The sequence below is a fragment of the Musa acuminata genome, chromosome BXJ1-1, assembly GCF_036884655.1.
Source record: "Musa acuminata AAA Group cultivar baxijiao chromosome BXJ1-1, Cavendish_Baxijiao_AAA, whole genome shotgun sequence".
Taxonomy (NCBI): Eukaryota; Viridiplantae; Streptophyta; class Magnoliopsida; order Zingiberales; family Musaceae; genus Musa; species Musa acuminata.
Genome location: NC_088327.1, coordinates 18,399,662 through 18,423,352, shown reverse-complemented (window position 1 = coordinate 18,423,352; position 23,691 = coordinate 18,399,662). Strand labels below are relative to the sequence as shown.

Genomic DNA, 23,691 nt, shown 5'->3' with positions numbered 1-23,691 from the left:
AAAATTACGGTGCTCTCTGGTTTGCATTTCTTCTTACTGCTTACCTTACTGCAAACCTCCATATGTGCTTTACTTCCTTATTACTTTAACTGCACTTTGCCTAATCTAAGTTAAAGCAACTTCTGAATCGGCTTTCATACCGAAATCGCTTTTATCGTACGAACGTCATATTTTGATTTGCAATTACATCATGTTCTCTATCTTAACTCGAAACTGCCTCTATATCTTTACTTTAACTACATCTCGCTTGATCACAAGTTAAAGTGATTTCCGAATCGGCTTTCTTACCGAAATCGTTTTTATCGTACGAACGTTATTTTAAATCGTCGAAAGTTTTCCACTGCACTAATTCACCCCTCCCCCCCCTCTTAGTGCTCTTGATCCTAACAGGGGGTGGTTCCACCGCTGGCCCTAACCCCTTTACTTATAAGGGAGATCTCGGGGGGTGCCACTGTCGGTTCTAGTGGTGCCACCGCCGGTTCTGGCGGTGCCACCACTGGCATGCCAAGGAAGAGAAAGAAAAAAATTCTTTCCTCCCCCTTTTTGTTTTTCAGAGGTGTTTGGCTCAAGATAGGATAGGATCTTGGGTTGCACTTTAATATGTAATTTGGAATCGAAAGAGAAGGAAGAAATCAAATCTACGAAAGAACGAAAAGAGGATGAAAAAACTTTTCGAAAAATACATTCAAACAAGCTTATTCTCGGGGACAATTTAACATGCCTAGTTCTCTTCTAATGATTTCAAATTGGTCTTCATTTAATGCTTTTGTAAAGATGTCTGCTAATTGATGCTTTGTGTCAATAAACTCTAGAACGACATTATTGTTAAGGACATGATCGCGTATGAAATAATGCCTAACGTCAATATACTTAGTTCTAGAGTGTTGAATTGGATTTTTGGTAAGACATATGATACTTGTATTATCACATTTTATGGGAATGTTTTTCAAGTGAATTCCATAGTCTTCTAATGTATTCTTCATCCAAACAACTTGGGCACAGCATGCACTTGCAGCAATATATTCGGCTTCTACCGTAGATAGTGCAACTGAGTTTTGTTTCTTAGAAGTCCAAGAAACAAGTGCATGTCCTAAAAATTGGCATGTTCCGGATGTACTTTTTCTATCTATCCTGCATCCGCCAAAATCGGCATCTGCATAAGCTATTAAATCGAATTTATCGGATTTTGGATACCACAATCCTAAATTGGGAGTTCCTTTAAGATATCTAAATATTCTTTTAACACTCTTAAGATGAGATAATTTAGGATTAGATTGAAACCTAGTGCAAAGTCTTACACTAAACATGATATCCGATCTAGTCGCAATGAGATAAAGTATACTACCTATCATTCCCCTATACGTTTTTTGAACGAAATTCTCATCATTTTCATCCATATCTAACTTCGTAGAAGTACTCATAGGAGTGTTTATCGCTTTTGAACCATCCATGTTAAATCGTTTTAACAATTCTAATATATATTTAGATTGATTAAGAAATATACCATCACTAAGTTGTTTAATTTGTAATCCTAAAAAGAAGGTTAATTCACCCATTAGTCTCATTTCAAATTCATGACTCATACACTTGGCAAATGATTCACATAGTGATTCATCCGAAGAACCAAAAATAATATCGTCAATATAAATTTGCATAATAAAAAAATTATTTTCAAAGTGTTTGATAAACAATATAGTATCTGCTAGTCATAGGTGCTCAGCAAGCCAATCACGTGAGTGATGGCACGTGTGACTTGATACAGAATCTTTTTGCTTATTATATTTTGGCGTATATCACTTTATAACTATTGCATATGTGCATATATATATTGTGATGTCCTTGGATTTGTGCAATGGGAATCGGATCGTGATGAGATCACGATAATGAGATCGATTCACCTTTAAACACATATCCTAAATAATCCCGGTCATAGGTTACTCGAGAGGGACATCGTGATAACCGGATAGACTGGTGTGCTGTATACCCGTCCATATGATGGATGCAGCTGGTCTCATAGCTGCTCGTGTAGGGACACTAGGGATACAGTACAGGTGCTCATTGGAGAATGAGTTCACTGATTGATCCGCTTACGGAATGCTGAATGGTTGATGATGCCTTATTGTCAGACAGTGATTCCGTAGTCCTAGTGGTGTATCTGGTCCTTAGACTTGAGACACCAAGGATGTCCTGTATGAGTGCTCCACTCTTTGATACCAGACTTATAGGTTTGGCTGTCCCAGATCTAGTACAGCTGGTCATTGGGAGTGGTAGTGGTCCTTACGAGGGCTATTGAGTGTCGATAGAGGATCATCCACTCTCGGCGTCATGAAAGGAATATCCCATGTGTTCTTGCTCAGACAAATCCCTAGCTAGGGTCATTCGGGTTGAGAGAGAAAGAGTTCTCCGGGAGAATCCAATTAGAGCGAGACTCGAGTAGAAACCGTATGGGTTTGACAGCACCATGCTCGATATACGGTCTCTGGGATATTAGATGGATGAGGGACTATAGGTACACGGTAACTGAGGACAGACAGGTCCAATGGATTGGATTCCCCTGTATCGTCTAGGGACTACGGCGTAGTGGCCTAGTACGTCCGTAGTCGATGAGTTGAGTGAATTATTACAAAGATAATAATTCACTGAGTTAGAAGGAGTTCTGACAGGTATGACTCACGGCCAGCTCGATATTGGGCCTAGAGGGTCACACACATATGGTAGGGATTGCGATGAGTAGAGGTTCGGATATGAGATATCCGACGGAGCCCTTGTCTTATTGGATGCAGATCCAATACCCACTAGGGGAGGACCCATTAGGGTTTGACAGGGGACCTCTATAAATAGGAGGGATTTAGAGCCTCATAGGCCAGAGCCTTTGCTTGCCTTTCCTATTCTCCTCTCCCTCTCCACCTCAGAGCAGGCCTGGAGATCACCGCTAGAGAGGAGGACGCTTGACCTCCTTCACCCTCTCCTAAGGATCTGCAAGGAAACAGGGATATACGATCTCCCTAGGTAACACAATCTACTCTATACGTAGTTTCTATTAGGATCGGAGCGGCACTAAGAGGGGGGGGTGAATTAGTGCAGTAGTGAAGTGCGATAAACTTTTCACGATTTAAACACTTTTCGTAAACTTCGTACGATAAAAGCAACGTTTTCGTTTAAAACCGTTTCGATTGCGTTTTAACTTGAAGAGATAAGTAAGATAGAGACAAAGCTGTATAGCATTAAAGTGCAAATGGTTTACAGTAATATAAATGACAATAAGTAAATGCAAACCAGAGATTACGCCGATTTTACAGTGGTTCGGTCAAATGACCTACATCCACTTGCGAGGCCCCTCTTCGATGAGGCTCCCACCTTCCACTAGCAAATCTCTTGAAATGGAAGGGCAAATACCCCTCTTACAACCTTTTACAAGCAGTTCAACCTCTTACAAATTTTCAGCAAGAAAGAATGAGGAGAACTCTAGCAAATTGAAAACAAGAAAGGCAAAGGCTCTTCTAAGACTTTTCTCTCAATCACTTGCTGCACAAAAGTTGTTATCTCAGCTGAGATTTGAGGGGTATTTATAAGCCTCAAGAGGATTCAAATTTTGGGCTCCAAAATTTGAATTCTCTTTGGTTTCCCGATGCTGGCGGTGCCACCGCCCAGCCAAGCGGTGCCACCGGCCAGCGCTCGGGTGCTGGACGGTGCAACCGCCCAGCCCAGGAGGTGTCACCGCCCAGCTCTCGGGTGCTGGGCGGTGCCACCGCCTAGGCCAAATCAGCTCATTGGTTGGGCTCCAAACTTGGCCCAAACCAGTCCGAACTCGGGCCCAATTGGCCCCTACTTGGGTTATACGATTAACACCTAATCCTAACCCTAATTAACATGCTAACTACGAATTTAAAGACATTTTCTAAGCTATTACAAAGTCTGTAAGTCAAGACTTCTTTCGGCGAGCTTCCGGCGAACTTCCGACGGTCTTCCGATAAACTCTCGAAAACCATTCTGCGGACTCCCGGCAAGCTCCTAGACTTCACGATTTGATCTTGGCGAGTTCCAACAAGCATCTTCGGCAAGCTCCGATCTTTCTCGGTGAGCTCCGCAAACTTCCAACGAACCTTCCGGCGAGCTTCCGAAAAACCCTTCGGCAAGCTCCCTACTCATTCTCGGCTAGTTCCGACAGCATTCCCGACGAACCTTCGGACTTCCGTCGAACTCTCGAACTCGCAACAAATCCTTCGCGCTTGACTCCAGCACTTTGTTTTGCTTTATGTCTTCATCGTTATCGTAGTTAATCTTGCACACACAAACCAAAACTCAACTCCGATCTAGACAATTATTACAATGCGAATTGACATTCTATTGCCCGGCACGTCATTGGTTGGCGCTTCGTCCGATTCTTCGGTGCATCGTCCTCTCTTGCGGCTTGTTGCCCAATCGGCGGTTGACCTCCGCAACCCCGATATCCTTGGCGCAATTTCACTCTCCTTGGCCCGATGCCCGACGTTCGAAGCATTCAGCCATCCAATATCCTGACGTGATCTCTTCCGGCGCAACGTCAATTCCTCCTGCGTCAACTGTCTAAACCTGATCGGGTAGACCTGCATCGCTCAAAATGCAGTTTAAATCATAAACACATATCAAGTGGTTTCATCATCAAAATACGAGATTCAACAATCTCCCCCTTTTTGATGACGGAGTTAACCTTAACTCCCAGAGTTTAAACAAACTCCCCCTATCAATATGCCATATTGATAGAACCTTGAATTCAAACTGAATTCAAGTCATTGCAATATTCATCATGAATACTTGCAACACGTCATTATGAACTCATGCATAGACTTATGCATATCATGTCATCAACATACTTCTCCCCCTTTGTCATCAACAAAAAGGAGAAGTACAACTATTCTTTGTGTTTGTAATATAAGTTCAACTCATTGCATGAAAAACATAATATTAAGTTTTATCATCATGCAGTTTTGAAGCTAGAAAATTTAGCAAGTAATGCATCATGCTTAGGACATTCAAGCTATCAAGTTTTAGATATGTAAGTTTTACAGCATACAAGATAGCACTTTTGGTAATGTTCAATATAGCAAGTTCTACATCATGCAAGCTAGCAATATTGAGATGTTCAAGAAAGCAACTCTTGCTTCTTGAAATATGCAAATTTGTCAAGTTTTGCTAGATGTGCAAGTTAGCATTTTTGCCTCTTAAGATAGGCAAGATAGCACATTTGCTTCTTTTGAGATAGCAACTTTTTGCTTCTCTTTAAACTACAAGCTAGCAATTTTTACGATATGTAAGTTTCACAATATACAAGCTAGCAAAAATTTTGAAAGCAAATGCAAGATAGCTTTTTGTGTAAGCTCATAATTCTTGCTTCCTATTGCAATGTGCAAGTTGCAAGTTTTGCTTCTTGAGATAGGCAAGATAGCACTTTTGTAATTTTTGTTTCTTAAGATAGGCAAGCTTGTGATGTTCAAAATAACAAGCTCTTTCTTCTAGAAGTGTCATTTTTGCTTTCTTTGCAAAGTGTAAGGTAGCAAAATGTTTGAAAAAGTGATCAAGTTTTGCAACATACAAGCTAGCAAAAATGCCAAACTAGCAAGAGATAATGTTTTACATGAGGCAAGCAAACAATTTGGCAAATGTTACATTTGCATCTTCTCTTTTGAGAAGTGCAATTTTTGCTTTCATCTTGAATTGTGCAAGCTAGTTAGTTTGCCTCTTTTCATGATGTCCACGCTAGAAATTCTTGCTCCCCCTTTAAATTCTTGCTCCCCCTTTGTCATTGTCAAAAAGAAGGGAAGACCCTTATATCAATTTTCATATTATGACAAAGGTAAGTATCATTCTTATTTGTGCATCATTATATATTCAAATTAAAACATACACAATTTCAATAACCTTATTTTTCATGTACGATACCGAAAAATAAATCAATCATCATTAATAAGCATATCATACGTGATACTCAAACATTAAAATTTTTAAGCATTTATCAACATGTTGATCATGATACCAAACATTCATCATTTAAAGCATTCATGATACATATCATATGCAATAAATACATCATGTACATCATTATCATAAGTATTGCATACATCATTTTAACTTTATGAATATTTCATCATTGCATGCATTATACCAAAACATTTCAAGCCATGCAAGCCATAAATACAAAGAAATCATATCATGAAGGATAAAATCATTTGAATACCAAAAGACATGATTCATATAGTAAATATCTTCTTTAAATAAAATATCAAGAAAAATCATAGGAGTACAGAGAAGAGATCTTGTTTTAAAAGAAAAATCAAGTAATAACTCCAAGAACTCACAAGGGAAAATCATGATTCATTTAGAAAATCTCCTCTCAAGAGAATATCAAGTAAAATCGTAGAAGATCGATTAATGAGAAATTTTGATTTATAATAAAATCTCATGTATCGAATGTCGAGAAATCAAAATGATGATTTATATAAAAAATATCACAAGTTATATTCAAGAGAAAAATCATCATTCATTTTCAACTTATTCAATTTGTCACATCAATATTTCTTAGATATGCATGATACCAAAACATGGTTTTAAATCTTTAACATATAACATGCATAAATTGAAAGGAGAAGGGAAGAATTCAAACGTACAAAGATTTCAACCATCTCATAAACAAATGTAAGACCAAGTCATGAATCCAAAATTCCATGAATCAAAATGATCATCAAAGGTAATCTCATGTTATTCCAAGAAATCAATATCATGATTTTGATAAAACTCATTTCAAATTTAAATCATCAAAATCATCAAAATATTAACATTACTTTCAAGAGATTCAAAATGGTATACATAGATTTATCATGATAAACATCAAGATCAATAGGATAGAGAAAAATAAATTTTCAAGGAAAAAATATTTTCCTCTTTTTAGTTTTTCAATTCATATGATTTTATTTCACTTATACCAAATAAAAACATGTATAATGTTTAAAACCGAAAGTGTAAGATTTATTACAACAAAGATTAATAAGACACTTTCATTATGGTAAAAATCAATAATCCATAAATCACAAGATTCATATGCATAATTTCGAAATTTATTAAGCATGATCATTATGCATGACACTAAAACATGATTTCAAAATGTTTAATATTTTCATTACATCATTATGCAATGGTTTCATTGAACATAATTTTGAATGATTCTTATAGATAACTAAAACTTCTTTAGTTTTAATTTATGTGATTGACTTTATATTAGCATGCTCAAGTTTTGTTCTTATGTCAAAAACATACATCATGTTTGAAAACCAAAGACAAGGTTTAAAAAAAAATCAAGCCTTCCATATAAAAACCATGCATCATCATTGAAGGTTAATATGGAAATCATCAAAATACACATTCTTGCTTCTCAAGCACATATATATGATTATTTAAATCTAACATTTTATTCTATTAACATAAAACATATAATTTTCAAGAAAAATAATTATTCAAAAGAAAAGAGAAAATGCATCATGGAAAACATCAAGTAATTTCAAAATAATTCAAGAGAGTTGAGTTACTTACCTTGTAGTCGAAGCCCGTCAAAGCTCAATTCGTCGTTTCACCTTTGGAAGTTCTTGATTCATCCTTGGTTGCCTTCCTCTTCTTTGGCCTCTTCCTCCGTTCAAGTTCATTGTTTATTTTAGATTTTTGTTTAATAAACTTATTAAGATTTAGTGTTCGAAATTCAAGTTCATCATTGTCCTCATCACTTGAGTCATTGCTCAAGTGGTATCCATTTGTCCGGAGTTCCAAATCCTTCCTGTTCTTTGGAAGGTGATTTTGTTCATCATGTGCATTGTGCACCATTTCATATGTCATCAACAAAACAATTAGTTCTTCAAGTGGAAAAATATTTAAATCTTTTGTTTCTTGTATTGCGGTTATTTTAGAATCCCACCTTTTTGGAAGGGATCTTAAGATCTTGCTTACGAGATCAAAATTCGAAAAAGATTTACCAAGAACTCTTAGATTATTGACGACATCCGTGAAACGGGTGTACATATCGCCTATAGTCTCGCTTGGTTGCATTTGAAAAAGCTCAAAATCATGCAATAAAATGTTAACTTTCGAGTCTTTGACTCTACTAGTTCCCTCGTGCGTGATTTCAAGTGTTCGCCAAATATCAAAAGCCGTTTCACACGTAGAAATCCGATTGAACTCATTTTTGTCTAAAGCGCAAAATAAGGCATTCATAGCTTTTGCGTTTAAAGAAAAATACTTCTTCTCCAAATCCGACCATTCGTTCAACGGTTTAGAGGAAAGATGAAAACCATTTTCAACGATATTCCATAAATCCAAATTCATAGAAATCAAGAAAACTCTCATTCGAGTTTTTCAATAAGTGTAGTCCAATCCGTTAAACAACGGTGGACGAAAAACCGATAAGCCCTCTTGAAAGCCATAAAGAGCCATTTCTCTCGGGTGTAAATCCGAAATGAGAAATACCGGGCTCTGATACCAATTGTTATGATCGGAGCAGTACTAAGAGGGGGGGGTGAATTAGTGCAGCAGTAAAGTGCGATAAACTTTTCACGATTTAAACACTTTTCGTAAACTTCGTACGATAAAAGCAATGTTTTCGTTTAAAACCGTTTCGATTGCGTTTTAACTTGAATAGATAAGTAAGACAGAGACAAAGCAGTATAGCATTAAAGTGCAAATGGTTTGCAGTAATATAAATGACAATAAGTAAATGCAAACCAGAGATTACGCCGATTTTACAGTGGTTCGGTCAAATGACTTACATCCACTTGCGAGGCCCCTCTTCGATGAGGCTCCCACCTTCCACTAGCAAATCTCTTGAAATGGAAGGGCAAATACCCCTCTTACAACCTTTTACAAGCAGTTCAACCTCTTACAAATTTTCAGCAAGAAAGAATGAGGAGAACTCTAGCAAATTGAAAACAAGAAAGGCAAAGACTCTTCTAAGACTTTTCTCTCAATCACTTGCTGCACAAAAGTTGTTATCTCAGCTGAGATTTGAGGGGTATTTATAAGCCTCAAGAGGATTCAAATTTTGGGCTCCAAAATTTGAATTCTCTTTGGGTTCCCGATGCTGGCGGTGCCACCGCCCAGCACTCGGGTGCTGGACGGTGCAACTGCCCAGCCCAGGAGGTGTCACCGCCCAGCTCTCGGGTGCTGGGCGGTGCCACCGCCTAGGCCAAATCAGCTCATTGGTTGGGCTCCAAACTTGGCCCAAACCAGTCCGAACTCGGGCCCAATTGGCCCCTACTTGGGTTATACGATTAACACCTAATCTTAACCCTAATTAACATGCTAACTACGAATTTAAAGACATTTTCTAAGCTATTACAAAGTCCGTAAGTCAAGACTTCTTCCGGCGAGCTTCCGGCGAACTTCCGACGGTCTTCCGATAAACTCTCGAAAACCATTCTGCGGACTCCCGGCAAGCTCCTAGACTTCACGATTTGATCTTGGCGAGTTCCAACGAGCTTCTTCGGCAAGCTCCGATCTTTCTCGGTGAGCTCCGCAAACTTCCAACGAACCTTCCGGCGAGCTTCCGAAAAACCCTTCGGCAAGCTCCCTACTCATTCTCGGCTAGTTCCGACAGCATTCCCGACGAACCTTCGGACTTCCGTCGAACTCTCGAACTCGCAACAAATCCTTCGCGTTTGACTCCAGCACTTTGTTTCGCTTTATGTCTTCATCGTTATCGTAGTTAATCCTGCACACACAAACCAAAACTCAACTCCGATCTAGACAATTATTACAACGCGAATTGACATTCTGTTGCCCGACACGTCATTGGTTGGCGCTTCGTCCGATTCTTCGGTGCATCGTCCTCTCTTGCGGCTTGTTGCCCAATCGGCGGTTGACCTCCGCAACCCCGATATCCTTGGCGCAATTTCGCTCTCCTTGGCCCGATGCCCGACGTTCGAAGCATTCAGCCATCCAATATCCTGACGTGATCTCTTCCGGCGCAACGTCAATTCCTCCTGCGTCAACTGTCTAAACCTGATCGAGTAGACCTGCATCGCTCAAAATGCAGTTTAAATCATAAACACATATCAAGTGGTTTCATCATCAAAATACGAGATTCAACAGTTTCATGTTTCGCGGATTTTTGCGCACTAATCTTCGCATGACGACGAACATCTTTTTGGGAATCGGGGATTTTGTTTTCTTGTCTTCCGCTGCGCATGTAATGTTGCCCCCAAGATTTCCCAACATTGGTATCAGAGCTAGGTTGTTCGTGCGAATGATTGGTTTTGAACTGCGTGTGTTGTGTTTAGGAAGAATATTGACATCAAAATCGTTGACGCAAAAGCGAGAAAGGGCAGCAACAGTTGCTGCCGTGAAGCGCAGCCGAAGGTGGGCAGCACAGGGGCTGCGTCTGCAGCAGCCGGCCGACGGCCTGCTTGCAGCAGGCTTGCTGCCGGCGGGGCTGGCAGCCCACGGGCAGAGGCGCCGCAGGGCAGCGGCGCGAGCCACCGCAAGGAAGCAACGCCTGCCGCCGCAGGGCAGCGGCGCCTGCCGCCGCTGCTCCCGCGGGCGAAACCCCCCCACAGGGGCGGCCGCCCGGCGGGACAGCACCCACTGCGGAGGCAGCGGCGCCCGAAGGGGGTCGCCCACCCGCAGCGGCTGCGCCGCCAGCGGGCGTGCCGCCTGCAGGCGAGGGCAGTGCCCTCATTCGCCGCACAGGCCGCCGCCGGCAGGGTGGCGGCGGCGGCAGCAGCGAAGGGGAGAAGGGCATTAGGGTTTTCTGGGCAAAAGACAGTTTTGCCCCTCGAAATTTGAGAAATTCCAGTTTCTGTCTTTTGTCTAAATTACGAAAATACCCCTATACATTCAGAAATTCCCTACATGTCCCTGATTTCAGAAAATATTAATTAATTAAAAGGTTTAGTTGATTATTATTTTTATTATTATCTAGTAGTCCTACATGATGATGATTATTTATACATGTGATGTATGATGTGTGGATGGATGATCATGGACCGTGTGATGTGTTTACTTGTGATTATTATTATTGAGGTCTGCGAGCCTCCATTATATTTCTCGTTTATTGTCGGGCCTGCGTGCCTATGATTAAGTTGTAATCACATGAGAAGGTGCAGTGGGAGCGTGGATGCGATAGCGGAACCCACAAGACGGACGATCGCGATGCATGAAGATGCATCAAGATGTCGACGGAACCGACGAGGACGAGATGGACGATAACAGGGCATGGAGATGCACCGTTGCACACATAGATCTTGATGTGAGTGATTAGGCCTACTGGCTCGGGCCAAATCACATTAGGTTGTGGTCCATGATCATTTGGTGTAATTGATTATACACATACTAGATAAGTATATATATTTGCATGCGATGTAGATATATATTAAATATGTATATGTGTGACATGTCATATTAGGAGACAAAATCTTAGAAACATCTCTCGATAATATTAAGTCGGTAAACGTGAGGCAATTAGATTGACCCACGTGGCCTTCCATCGTTATAAGTAGGAACCGATTCCCGGTGTAGGTTGAGTTGGTCGAGTCCCTCGAGACTCACCTATATCGCGATTCGCTATCTTGCTTACGACATAGAGATGTCACCGGTGACCTGAGGGCATGGTATACTTGGTCGAGTCCCTCGAGGGTATATCATCAAATCAGACTCATCTTGTAACGAAGGTGTTGACTTAACCGAGCATCATGGTTGGTCGAGTCCCTCGAGGCCATGGTGATTCGGAGGCCGAACAGGACGGGAATCACAAGGAGTTGTGATTGGTAAGAGTTGCCTACCTTTTAGGCTTAGTGTGATTGGTCGAGTCCCTCGAGGTTACATTAAGACGCTGATTGGATCCTGATCCCCACTAGAAGTCTGCCGGAGACTTCCGTTTCACGTGCTGAGGGTGTCGCGTGACTCGTTAGTAAAATAGTGGGAGCATATTAAGATAGAAGTCCATATCTCGATAGTTTATTTCTTGCAAAATCTGCATGTTATTCATTTCTACTGCATCTTTATTTTCAGAAAATGTCGATTTCAAATCCCTTACGTGGCATACTTGATGTCAACCGCCTCACTGGTCCAAATTATACGGATTGGCTCCGTAACTTGAGAATTGTTCTCACAGTAGAGAAAATCGTGTACGTCCTTGATACATTGATACCTACGCCCGAAGAAGGGGCAAACGAGGATAAGATCGCTCGCTACGTGAAGTACATTGATGACTCCACTCTTGCTCAGTGCTATATGTTGGGCTCTATGACTCCTAAGTTACAGAGACAATATGAAAAGATGGATGCCAGATCCATTCTCCAGCATGTCCGCAAATTGTTTGAGGAACAAGGAAGGACTCAACGATATGAGATATCCAAGAGCCTTTTCCGTGCTAGGATAACTGAGGGGACACCGGTTCAGAACCATGTCCTAAAGATGATTGAGTGGATAGAGAAACTCACAGGTCTAGGAATGGTCCTAGAGGATAACTTGTGTGTGGACATTGTACTTCAGTCCCTACCCGATTCCTTTTCACAGTTCATAATGAATTTTAATATGAATAAGCTTGAGGTGACTCTCCCAGAGCTCCTCAATATGTTGAGGGAGGCAGAGAGTACTATTAAGAAAGAGAAGCCAATTCTCTACACTGGTGAGACCAGAAAGAAAAGGAAAGCAGAAAGGTCCCTTAAGAAGGGAAAGGGCAAGGGCAGACCAGGTAAAGCAAAGGTTGCTAAGAAAGACCAAGTAAAGGACAAAGGCCAATGCTTCCACTGTGGTAAAGATAGGCACTGGAAGAGGAACTGCAAAGAGTACCTTGCAGAAAGGGCGAAACAAGAGCTTGATGAAGCTTCAGGTACATTCATGATCAGTCTCCATTTGTCAGACTCTTATGATAACACATGGGTATTGGATATCGGTAGTGCTTATCATATATGCAATTCATTGCAGGTTCTGGCAAGGCCTAGGAGACTAGAGAGAGGCGAGATGGACCTCAAGATGGGTAATGGAGCAAAAGTTGCTGTATTAGCTGTTGGCGAGGTCTCCTTACATCTGCCTAGTGGAGCTTTTATTGCATTAGATGCATGTTATTTTGTTCCTTCTATTATCAAAAACATTATCTCCATTTCATGTTTAACAGTTAGTGGATATAAATTTGTTTTTGAGAACAATGGTTGTTCGATATTATTAGATGATAAGATCATCACGAAAGGAACATTGCATAATGGTTTCTTTATGTTAGACACTACTCCACATATCATGAATGTAAATGTGTCTAACAGGAAACGAAATGAGGTGGAGAACCAAACTGGAAAGAGTATCAAAACTCTTCGATCAAATCGAGGAGGTGAGTACTTAAGTATAGAGTTTACTCAGTTCCTCAAGGACCATGGGATATTATCCCAATGGACACCTCCTTACACACCTCAGCTCAATGGTGTCTCTGAAAGGAGAAATCATACGTTATTAGATATGGTACGGTCCATGATGAGTTTCGCTGACCTACCCATCTTATTCTGGGGATATGCCCTAGAAACCGTAGCTTACCTTCTGAACAGAGTTCCAACTAAGTCGGTAGTGTCTACACCATATGAGATATGGAAAGGGAAGAAGCCTGATCTTAAGGTTGTTAAGATTTGGGGCTACCCTGCCCACGTTAAAAGATACAACCCCGATAAGTTAGAATCAAGGACAGAGCGATGCAAATTTGTGGGATACCCCAAGGAAACTTGTGGGTATTATTTCTATCATCTCGAGGACCAAAAGGTCTTTATAGCTAAGAGAGTAGTGTTCCTTGAGAAGGAACACATTTTTGGCGGAGACAATGGGAGAATGATAGAATTGAGCGAGGTTGGAGAACCAAGCTCAAGCACCACTCTATAGCCCAAGTCTGTTCAGGTACCTAATACACAAGTTTCAACTTTACGCAGGTCTGATATCACATTCTCCTGAGAGATATGTGGGACATATTAGAGGAGAGGATGTTGAGGATATTGATCCTCAGACCTACGAGGAGGCTATTATGAGTATAGACTCCGGGAAGTGGCAAGAAGCTATGAATTCTGAGATGGATTCTATGTACTCCAATAAGGTTTGGAACCTAGTTGATGCGCCCGAAGGTATTGTACCCATTGGTTGCAAGTGGATCTTTAAGAAAAAGATCAGAGTAGATGGAAAGGTAGAGACCTATAAAGCAAGGCTAGTGGCTAAGGGGTATCGTCAAAGGCAAGGTGTTGACTACGACGAAACCTTCTCACCCGTAACAATGCTAAAATCCATCAGAATTCTATTGGCTATTGTAGCACACTATGATTATGAGATCTGGCAGATGGATGTGAAAACCACATTCCTCAACGGGAACCTCGAGGAGGAGGTGCATATGATGCAACCTGAGGGATTCGTGTCCAAGAACTGCCCAGATAATGTGTGTAGGTTGCTTAGATCCATTTATGGACTAAAGCAAGCTTCCCGAAGTTGGAACATAAGATTTGATGAGGCAATCAGATCTTATGACTTCGTTAAGAACGAAGATGAGCCTTGTGTATACAGAAAGGTAAGTGGGAGCGCTATCACCTTTTTGGTGTTATATGTGGATGACATCCTCATCATTGGGAATGACATAGGAATGCTATACATAGTAAAGACTTGGTTATCTAGACACTTCTCCATAAAGGACTTAGGGGAAGCATCCTATATCTTGGGGATTAGAATCTATAGAGATAGATCCAAGAGGATGCTTGGCTTGTCCCAGTCCAAGTACATAGAAACCATTGTCAAAAGTTTTGGCATGAAAAATTCCAAGAAAGGGCGAACATGGATATGATACCTTATGCCTCAGCAATAGGGTCTATCATGTATGCCATGCTATGTACTAGGCCTGATATAGCGCATGCTCTGAGTGTCACGAGCAAGTATCAGGCGGATCCAGGCTTGGAGCACTGGAAAGCAGTAAAGTGTATCCTTAAGTACTTGAGAAGGACTAAGGATCTTTTACTAGTATATGGAGGTAATAGCCTTAAGGTTGAAGGCTACACTGACTCAAGTTTTCAGTCTGATGTCGATGATAGCAAGTCGAATTCAAGGTATGTGTACACCTTGAATGGAGGAGCAGTGTGCTGGAAGAGTTCCAAGCAAGATACCACTACTGACTCGACCACAGAGGCAGAGTACATTGCTGCATTAGATGCAGCAAAGGAGGGAGTCTGGGTGAAGAAGTTCATTACAGATTTGGGAGTCGTGCCGGGTAGCGAGGAGTCGATCTCCTTATATTGCGACAACAACGGGGCGATTACTCAAATAAGGGAACCCGGGTCTCATCAGAAATGTTCTGAGGAGGTTCCAACTTATCAGAGAGATCGTAACCCGAGGAGATGTAGCAGTGTAAAGAGTTCCATCCGAAGATAACATTGCAGATCCACTGACAAAGCCGTTATCTCAGATTGTCTTTGAGCGTCACAGGGGTCTGATGGGGATCAGACACATAGGTGATTGGCTTTAGGTCAAGTGGGAGATTGCTAGTCATAGGTGCCCAGCAAGCCAATCACGTGAGTGATGGCACGTGTGACTTGATACAGAATCTTTTTGCTTATTATATTTTGGCGTATATCACTTTACAAATATTGCATATGTGCATATATATATTGTGATGTCCTTGGATTTGTGCAATGGGAATCGGATCGTGATGAGATCACGATAATGAGATCGATTCACCTTTAAACACATATCCTAAATAATCCCGGTCATAGGTTACTCGAGAGGGATATCGTGATAACCGGATAGACTGGTGTGCTGTATACCCGTCCATATGATGGATGCAGCTGGTCTCATAGCTGCTCGTGTAGGGACACTAGGGATACAGTACATGTGCTCATTGGAGAATGAGTTCACTGATTGATCCGCTTACGGAATGCTAAATGGTTGATGATGCCTTAGTGTCAGACAGCGATTCCGTAGTCCTAGTGGTGTATCTGGTCCTTAGACTTGAGACATCAAGGATGTCCTGTATGAGTGCTCCACTCTTTGATACCAGACTTATAGGTTTGACTGTCCCAGATCTAGTACAGCTGGTCATTGGGAGTGGTAGTCGACCTTACGAGGGCTATTGAGTGTCGATAGAGGATCATCCACTCTCGGCGTCATGAGAGGAATATCCCATGTGTTCTTGCTTAGACAAATCCCTAGCTAGGGTCATTTGGGTTGAGAGAGAAAGAGTTCTCCGGGAGAATCCGATTAGAGCGAGACTCGAGTAGAAACCGTATGGGTCTGACAGCACCATGCTCGATATACGGTCTCTGGGATATTAGATGGATGAGGGACTATAGGTACACGGTAACTGAGGACAGACAGGTCCAATGGATTGGATTCCCCTGTATCGTCTAGGGACTACGGCGTAGTGGCCTAGTACGTCCGTAGTCGATGAGTCGAGTGAATTATTACAGAGATAATAATTCACTGAGTTAGAAGGAGTTCTGATAGGTATGACTCACGGCCAGCTCGATATTGGGCCTAGAGGGTCACACACATATGGTATGGATTGCGATGAGTAGAGGTTCGGATATGAGATATCCGATGGAGCCCTTGTCTTATTAGATGCAGATCCAATACCCACTAGGGGAGGACCCATTAGGGTTTGACAGGGGACCTCTATAAATAGGAGGGATTTAGAGCCTCATAGGCTAGAGCCTTTGCTTGCCTTTCCTATTCTCCTCTCCCTCTCCACCTCAGAGCAGGCCTGAAGTTTTTGAGGAGCGTCGTCGCAACCCTGCTGTGTGGATCACCGCTAGAGAGGAGGACGCTTGACCTCCTTCACCCTCTCCTAAGGATCTGCAAGGAAACAGGGATATACGATCTCCCTAGGTAACACAATCTACTCTATACGCAGTTTCATGTTTTGCGGATTTTTGCGCACCAATCTTCGCACGATGACGAACATCTTTTTGGGAATCGGGGATTTTGTTTTCTTGTTCTTCCGCTGCGCATGTGATGTTGCCCCCAAGATTTCCCAACAGTATTAACCTTGTCTTTGGTAAAATTATTTAAAATAAGAAAGGAACTAAGCCTTTCATACCAAGCTCTAAGAGCTTGTTTCAAGCCATAGAGAGCCTTAGTCAATTTGAATACATGATTAGGAAGAAGAGAATTTTTAAATCTGGGAGGTTGTTCGACATATACTTCTTCGGAAATAAAACCATTCAAGAAGGCACTTTTGATATCCATTTGAAATAGTTTAAAATTATTAGTACTAGCATAGGCAAGGAGCATCCTGATGGCTTCTAATCGTGCCACAGGAGCGAAGGTTTCTTCGTAATTGATACATTCTTCTTGATTGAAAACCTTTGACCACTAATCTAGCCTTGTTTTTAACCAAGATACCGCATTCATCTTGTTTGTTTCTAAAGACCCATTTAGTACTAATGACTAAATGGTCACTAGGTCTAGGAACAATCTTCCATACCTCATTCATCTCAAATTGGTTCAATTCCTCTTGCATTGCAATGACCCAAGAATCATCTTTCAAGGCCTCATCAATGCATTTAGGTTCGATTTGAGAAAGGAATGCGGCATTAGCACAAAAATTCTTGAAGGAAGAACGAGTTTAAACCTCTTTTGATATATCTCCAAGAATTAGCTCCTTTGGATGAGCATCCACATACTTTCATTCCTTAGGTAAGGAAGAAAATGCATTCAAGTTGCTATTTTGAGGAGGGGGTTCATTTAAATTCAAGTTTTCAAAACCAATATCATCATCTAAATTATTTTTATTTAACTAGAAAATTTCATTGAAAACTACATGAATAGACTCTTCTATAACTAAGGTTCTTTTGTTAAAAACATGAAAAGCCTTAGAAACGGAAGAGTAACTAAGAAAGATGCCTTCATCAGATTTGGCATCAAATTTTTCTAAAGCATCATTTTCATTCAAAATAAAGCATTTGCAACTGAAAATATTAAAATAAGAAACATTTGGTTTTTTTTTATTCCATAATTCATATGAAGTTTTTGATAGAGACGGTCTTATTAGAACCCTATTCATGATGTAGCAAGTCGTATTCACGGCTTCGGCCAACTATGTTCATTCAACATAGTTCTTGTCATTTCTTGTAGGTTTCTATCTTTTCTTTCAACTACCCTATTTTGTTGAGGATTTCTTGGAGTGGAGAAGTTGTGGTTATATCCATTAACTTCACAAAAACTTTGGAAGTCACGGTTTTGAAATTCACCACCGTGATTACTCCGAATTGATGAAATCATGAAGTCTTTTTCGTTTTGAGTGAGCTTACAAAATTTAGAGAAACATTTGAAACAATCACTTTTGTGAGCCAAGAAATAGGTCTAAGTGTATCTAGTATAGTCACCTACGATTACAAAGCATATTTGCTTCCTCCTAGACTTGTCATGTCAATTGGTCCAAATAAGTCCAAATGGATCAATTGTAATGGTCTAGTGGTGCTAATTTGATTTTTTGGTTTGAAACTAGTTTTTATTTGTTTACCTAATTGACACGCATCACATACTTTGTTCTTAACAAACTTCATATTGGGAATCCCTCGTACTAATTCTCTAGATGAGATCTTAGATATTAGATTCATACTTGCATGGCCTAATCTCCTATGCCAAAGCCAAGCATCATCATTTAAAGCGGAGAAGCACATTTCATTACTTAGTTTATTAAGGTTGATGGTGTAGACATTATTTTGTTTCAAAGTAATCATTGACATGTTATTATTTGGTTTTTCAATAATGCACACATTAGATTCAAATCTAATGATAAAACCTTTATCGCATAATTGACTAATACTTAAGAGATTATGTTTTAATCCATCAACTAGTAATACATCATCAATAAAAAAACTTAATTTATTACCTATGGTTCCCTTGCTAATGATTTTGTCTTTGTTGTTATCTCCAAAGGTGACGTACCCTTCTTCTATGCTAGTGAGCATAGAGAAATGAGATGGATCTCCAGTCATGTGTCTTGAGCATCCACTATCGAGATACCATCTCTTGCTCTAGCTTGTGGGTTTGTCTACAAAAGAGGATTGTTTTTAGGTACCCATTTGATTTTGGGTGCCTCAAAAATTAATCTACCAATTTTGTTATTCCTTATTGAACCATTTATAGTTCCTTTAGGAACCTATATTAATTTATGTGGACTAATTTTCCTAAATGGACATTTGTAAGCAACATGTCCATATTTACAATAAAAATTACATTTCAAATAAGGTGAAACATGTAATGTGGGTCCTTTAATAAAAGTGGTAGGATTTTGGTGAGATCTTCTCACAAAACCAATTCCACTTCTATTTGCAATGTGACCCTTGTTTGCAAGGATCAATCCAATCCATTGCTACCGACCTTAAACTTGTTTAAGGTCTCTTTAAGTAGAAAATTTTTATTTTTTAGTACTTCTACATGTTCACACTTAGAGCATGGAGGAGTTTGAAGACTATCAAGCTTATTTTGTAGTAAGACATGCTCTTTCTTTAAGATATTAAACTTCTTACTAATAGTTCTACACTCATCAAATAATTCATGAAAAACGCGATAGAAAGTTCATCGAAAGATAAATCTTCATTAATTAAATCACATACCTCTTCTCCTAAAGCCATTAGCGCGAAGTTTGCCTCTTCTTTGTTGCTAGCTTCTTCACTTTCGGAATCACTTGAATCGTCCCAAGTTGCTTTTAGAGCTTTCTTCTTCTTTGGTTACTTCTTCTTGGCTTGAGGGCATTCATTTTTGAAGTGCCCCGGCTTCTTGCATTCGTAGCATATCATTTGGTCCTTTTTAGGTTCAAGTCTGTTTTTGGTGTTATTTTTAAATTTGTTCTTTCTTATAAATTTTTTAAATTTTTGAGATAAAGTGCAATGTCATTGTCACTGTCCTCATCACTTGATGTTCCTTTTAAGTGGTCTTCTTGTGATGTGAGTGTCATATCCTTTATGTTCTTTGGAAGGGGGTTCTCGAGCTCTTCATGAGCATGACACGTCATTTCGTAGGTCATTAGAGACCAATTAAGTTCTTCAAGAGGAAATGTTTTAAGGTTCTTGACCTCTTAAATGACCATAACTTTTGGATCCCAACTTTTAGGAATGGATCTTAAAATTTTAGTTATAAGTTCAAAGTTAGAAAAATCTTTACCAAGAGCTTTGAGTCCATTGATGACATCCGTGAAACGGGTGTACATGTCTCCGATGGACTCACTTGGTTTCATTCGGAAAAGTTCGAAAGAGTGCATAAGAATATTGATTTTGGATTCTTTCACTCGGTTGGTGCCTTCATGAGTGACCTCAAGAGTCCTCCAAATATCAAAAGCCGAATCACAAATTGAAATGTGATTGAATTCATTTTTGTCTAATGCACAAAACAGGGCATTCATAGCCTTTGTGTTTAAAGCAAAAACATTCTTCTCCGATTCATCCCATTCGCTCATCGGAAGAGAAAATTTTTGAAATCCATTTTCGACAATAGACCAAAGCTCGAAATCCATGGAAATGAGGAAGATCCTCATATGAGTTTTCCAATACATGTAATTCGACTCATTAAACATAGGTGGATGTGTAATGAAATGACCCTCATGCGCTATCTCTCTTGGGTATTAAACCAAATATGAGAGTGAGCCTTGCTCTGATACCAATTGTTAGGATCAGAGTGGCACTAAGAGAGGGGGGGGAGTGAATTAGTGCAGTGGATTAAAACTTATAAGTTTAAAAATGAATTCGTAAATACGAGAAGATTTCGTTTTAATAGTAACTTGAGTAGATGAAAACCAAAAGTTAACAGTAGTGTAAATAACAATTTCGGGAAAGTAAGAACTCACACATTCAAGGAACATACCAATTTAAAGTGGTTCGGTCAAAATGACCTACATCCACTTGTGAAGCCTTCTTCGAAGAGGCTCCCAACTTCCACTAGCAAATCACTTTGAAGGGGAAGGACAAATACCTCTCTTACAACCTTTTACAATGGTTCATACTCTTACAAATTTTCAACGAGAAAGAAGGAGGTGAACATGCAAGCAATTGAAAACAAGACTTGCTAAAGACTTTGCTAAGGCTTTTTTTCTCAATCTATTGCTTCTCAAAAGTTGTATTCTCTGCTGAGAATTGAGGGGTATTTATAGACCCCAAGAGGATTTAAATTTGGGCTCCAAATTTCGAATTCTCTTGGGTTCCCGAGGTTGCCGGTGCCACCGCCTGTCAGTGTTTGACACTGACAGTGTACTAGCGGTGCCACCGCCGGACCTCTCGGGTGTTGGGCGGTGCCACCGCCTAGACTTTTTCAGCTCACTGGTTGGATTCCAAACTTGACCCAAACCAGTCCGAACTCGGGTCCAATTGACCCGTAACCGGATTATAGGATTAACCCTTAATCCTAACCCTAATTATATGCAAACTACGCAACTGAAAATATAGTCCTAAGCAAGTTTTTAACCGGCAAACGTCGAGTCTTCTTCCGGCGATCTTTCGGCAGACTTCTGATATACCTTTGGATTTCTTCTAGCGGACTCCTAGTAGGGTCCCGATCTTGTGGCGAGTTTAGCGAGTAGCCGAACCTTCTCGGTGATCTCCGCAAACCGCCGATGATCTCTTCGGCAGACTTTCGAAAACTTCGACAAGTCCCCGATTTCTTCTCGGTTGGTTCCGACAGCATCTCTAACGAAACTTCGGACTCTTGAATGTCCATCGAACTTGACTCCGGTAGGCTTGCTTTATATTTTCAGGCTATCATAGTTAATCCTACATACTTAACTCAATAATATGGATTAGATTAATTAACCCATCAATTGATTTCATCATCAAAATTCGACATTCAACAAACATCCGTACTCAATAACCCATCAGGCTATAGTTACGTGACTATCTACTGTGATCCGTACGTGAAGTTAGCGAGTCATGATCCAGGTCGTGTCACTTATTGGCCGAACACGTATCCCTTATCCAAATCCAGTCTTCTCAACTCTTCTAGCCTACCCGTCTCTTTTTTTATTACTTTTGAAAGAATTCAAATCAAAACAGATACAAAATAACACGGTGAGACACTGTGACATGCTAGTCTCTGGAAAGCATTAATTCGCGCATCCACAGACGTCGTCAGCTTCATCACCCACTTTTTCCTACATAACCATGTCGCATGGCTTTGTTGATGACAGACCACCACAAGCTTGCCTTTGGTTGTGCCTAACAGAGAGAGAGAGAGAGACAGACCGATAGCCTCCTCATTCACTATGGCGATCCGATCGCCAGCTTCGCTGCTGTTATTTGCGTTTCTGATGCTTGCGCTCACAGGAAGACTGCAGGCCCGGCGCAGCTCATGCATTGGCGTCTACTGGGGACAAAACACAGACGAGGGAAGCTTAGCAGATGCTTGTGCCACAGGCAACTACGAATACGTGAACATCGCCACCCTTTTCAAGTTTGGCATGGGCCAAACTCCAGAGATCAACCTCGCCGGCCACTGTGACCCTCGGAACAACGGCTGCGCGCGCTTAAGCAGCGAAATCCAGTCCTGCCAGGAGCGTGGAGTCAAGGTGATGCTCTCCATCGGAGGTGGCGGGTCTTATGGCCTGAGTTCCACCGAAGACGCCAAGGACGTGGCGTCATACCTCTGGCACAGTTTCTTGGGTGGTTCTGCTGCTCGCTACTCTCGACCCCTCGGGGATGCGGTTCTGGATGGCATAGACTTCAACATCGCCGGAGGGAGCACAGAACACTATGATGAACTTGCCGCTTTCCTCAAGGCCTACAACGAGCAGGAGGCCGGAACGAAGAAAGTTCACTTGAGTGCTGCTCCGCAGTGTCCTTTCCCGGATTACTGGCTTGGCAACGCACTCAGAACAGATCTCTTCGACTTCGTGTGGGTGCAGTTCTTCAACAACCCTTCGTGCCATTTCTCCCAGAACGCTATCAATCTTGCAAATGCGTTCGACAATTGGGTCATGTCCATCCCTGCGCAAAAGCTGTTCCTTGGGCTTCCTGCTGCTCCTGAGGCTGCTCCAAGTGGTGGCTACATTCCACCCCATGAGCTCATATCTCAAGTTCTTCCGATCCTAAAGGATTCCGACAAGTACGCAGGAATCATGCTGTGGACTAGATACCACGACAGAAACTCCGGCTACAGTTCTCAAGTCAAGTCCCACGTGTGTCCAGCGCGTCGGTTCTCCAACATCTTATCATGGGTCCCCCATCGTATCCGTGCGTGCTACGTATGGTGTTTCGCTTGTATGTGGTCTTTTCAATAATATAATAAGGGGGTGGTTTTACGTATCCATATTTTCCATGTTCGAAAACAGTATATTTGCTGCCCCTTCCAAATTTGAAAAAGATAAAATAAATATATAACTAAAAATATCCTCTTTTTTTTTTCTTTCGACAAATATATAACTCTTAACTTTCCCAATTGTTTAAGCAAAAGATATAAATCCTCTTCCACACAAAAGACGAATCCATGATTGCTGGATTGCTGTCTACTGGTGCCGAAATGGCGACGAGAGAAGCTTGTGCTACCTGCAATTACAAGTTCGTCAACATTGTCTTCCTTGCCATGTTTGGTGACGCCATACTCCCGTGATCAGGACACACCTCTGGAACAGTTTCTTGGGAGGTTAATCTTCTTCTCGGCTCCTCGGCGACGCAGTCTTGTGAGGTTCTTCTCCTGAATGGTGTCCACTTCGACATCGAAGGTCTACCTGAGCGCAGATCC

At 41.0% G+C, this 23,691-nt stretch overlaps 1 protein-coding gene across 1 annotated transcript; it reads left to right on the top strand.

The window, feature by feature from the left end:
* Positions 1-22,128: 22,128 nt before the first annotated feature.
* On the top strand, positions 22,129-23,255 carry LOC103973814 (acidic endochitinase). Its single transcript, XM_018821583.2, has one exon. It carries the CDS (start codon positions 22,217-22,219, stop codon positions 23,228-23,230), a length of 1,014 nt encoding a protein of 337 aa, XP_018677128.2. The 5' UTR covers positions 22,129-22,216; the 3' UTR covers positions 23,231-23,255.
* Positions 23,256-23,691: the final 436 nt, after the last annotated feature.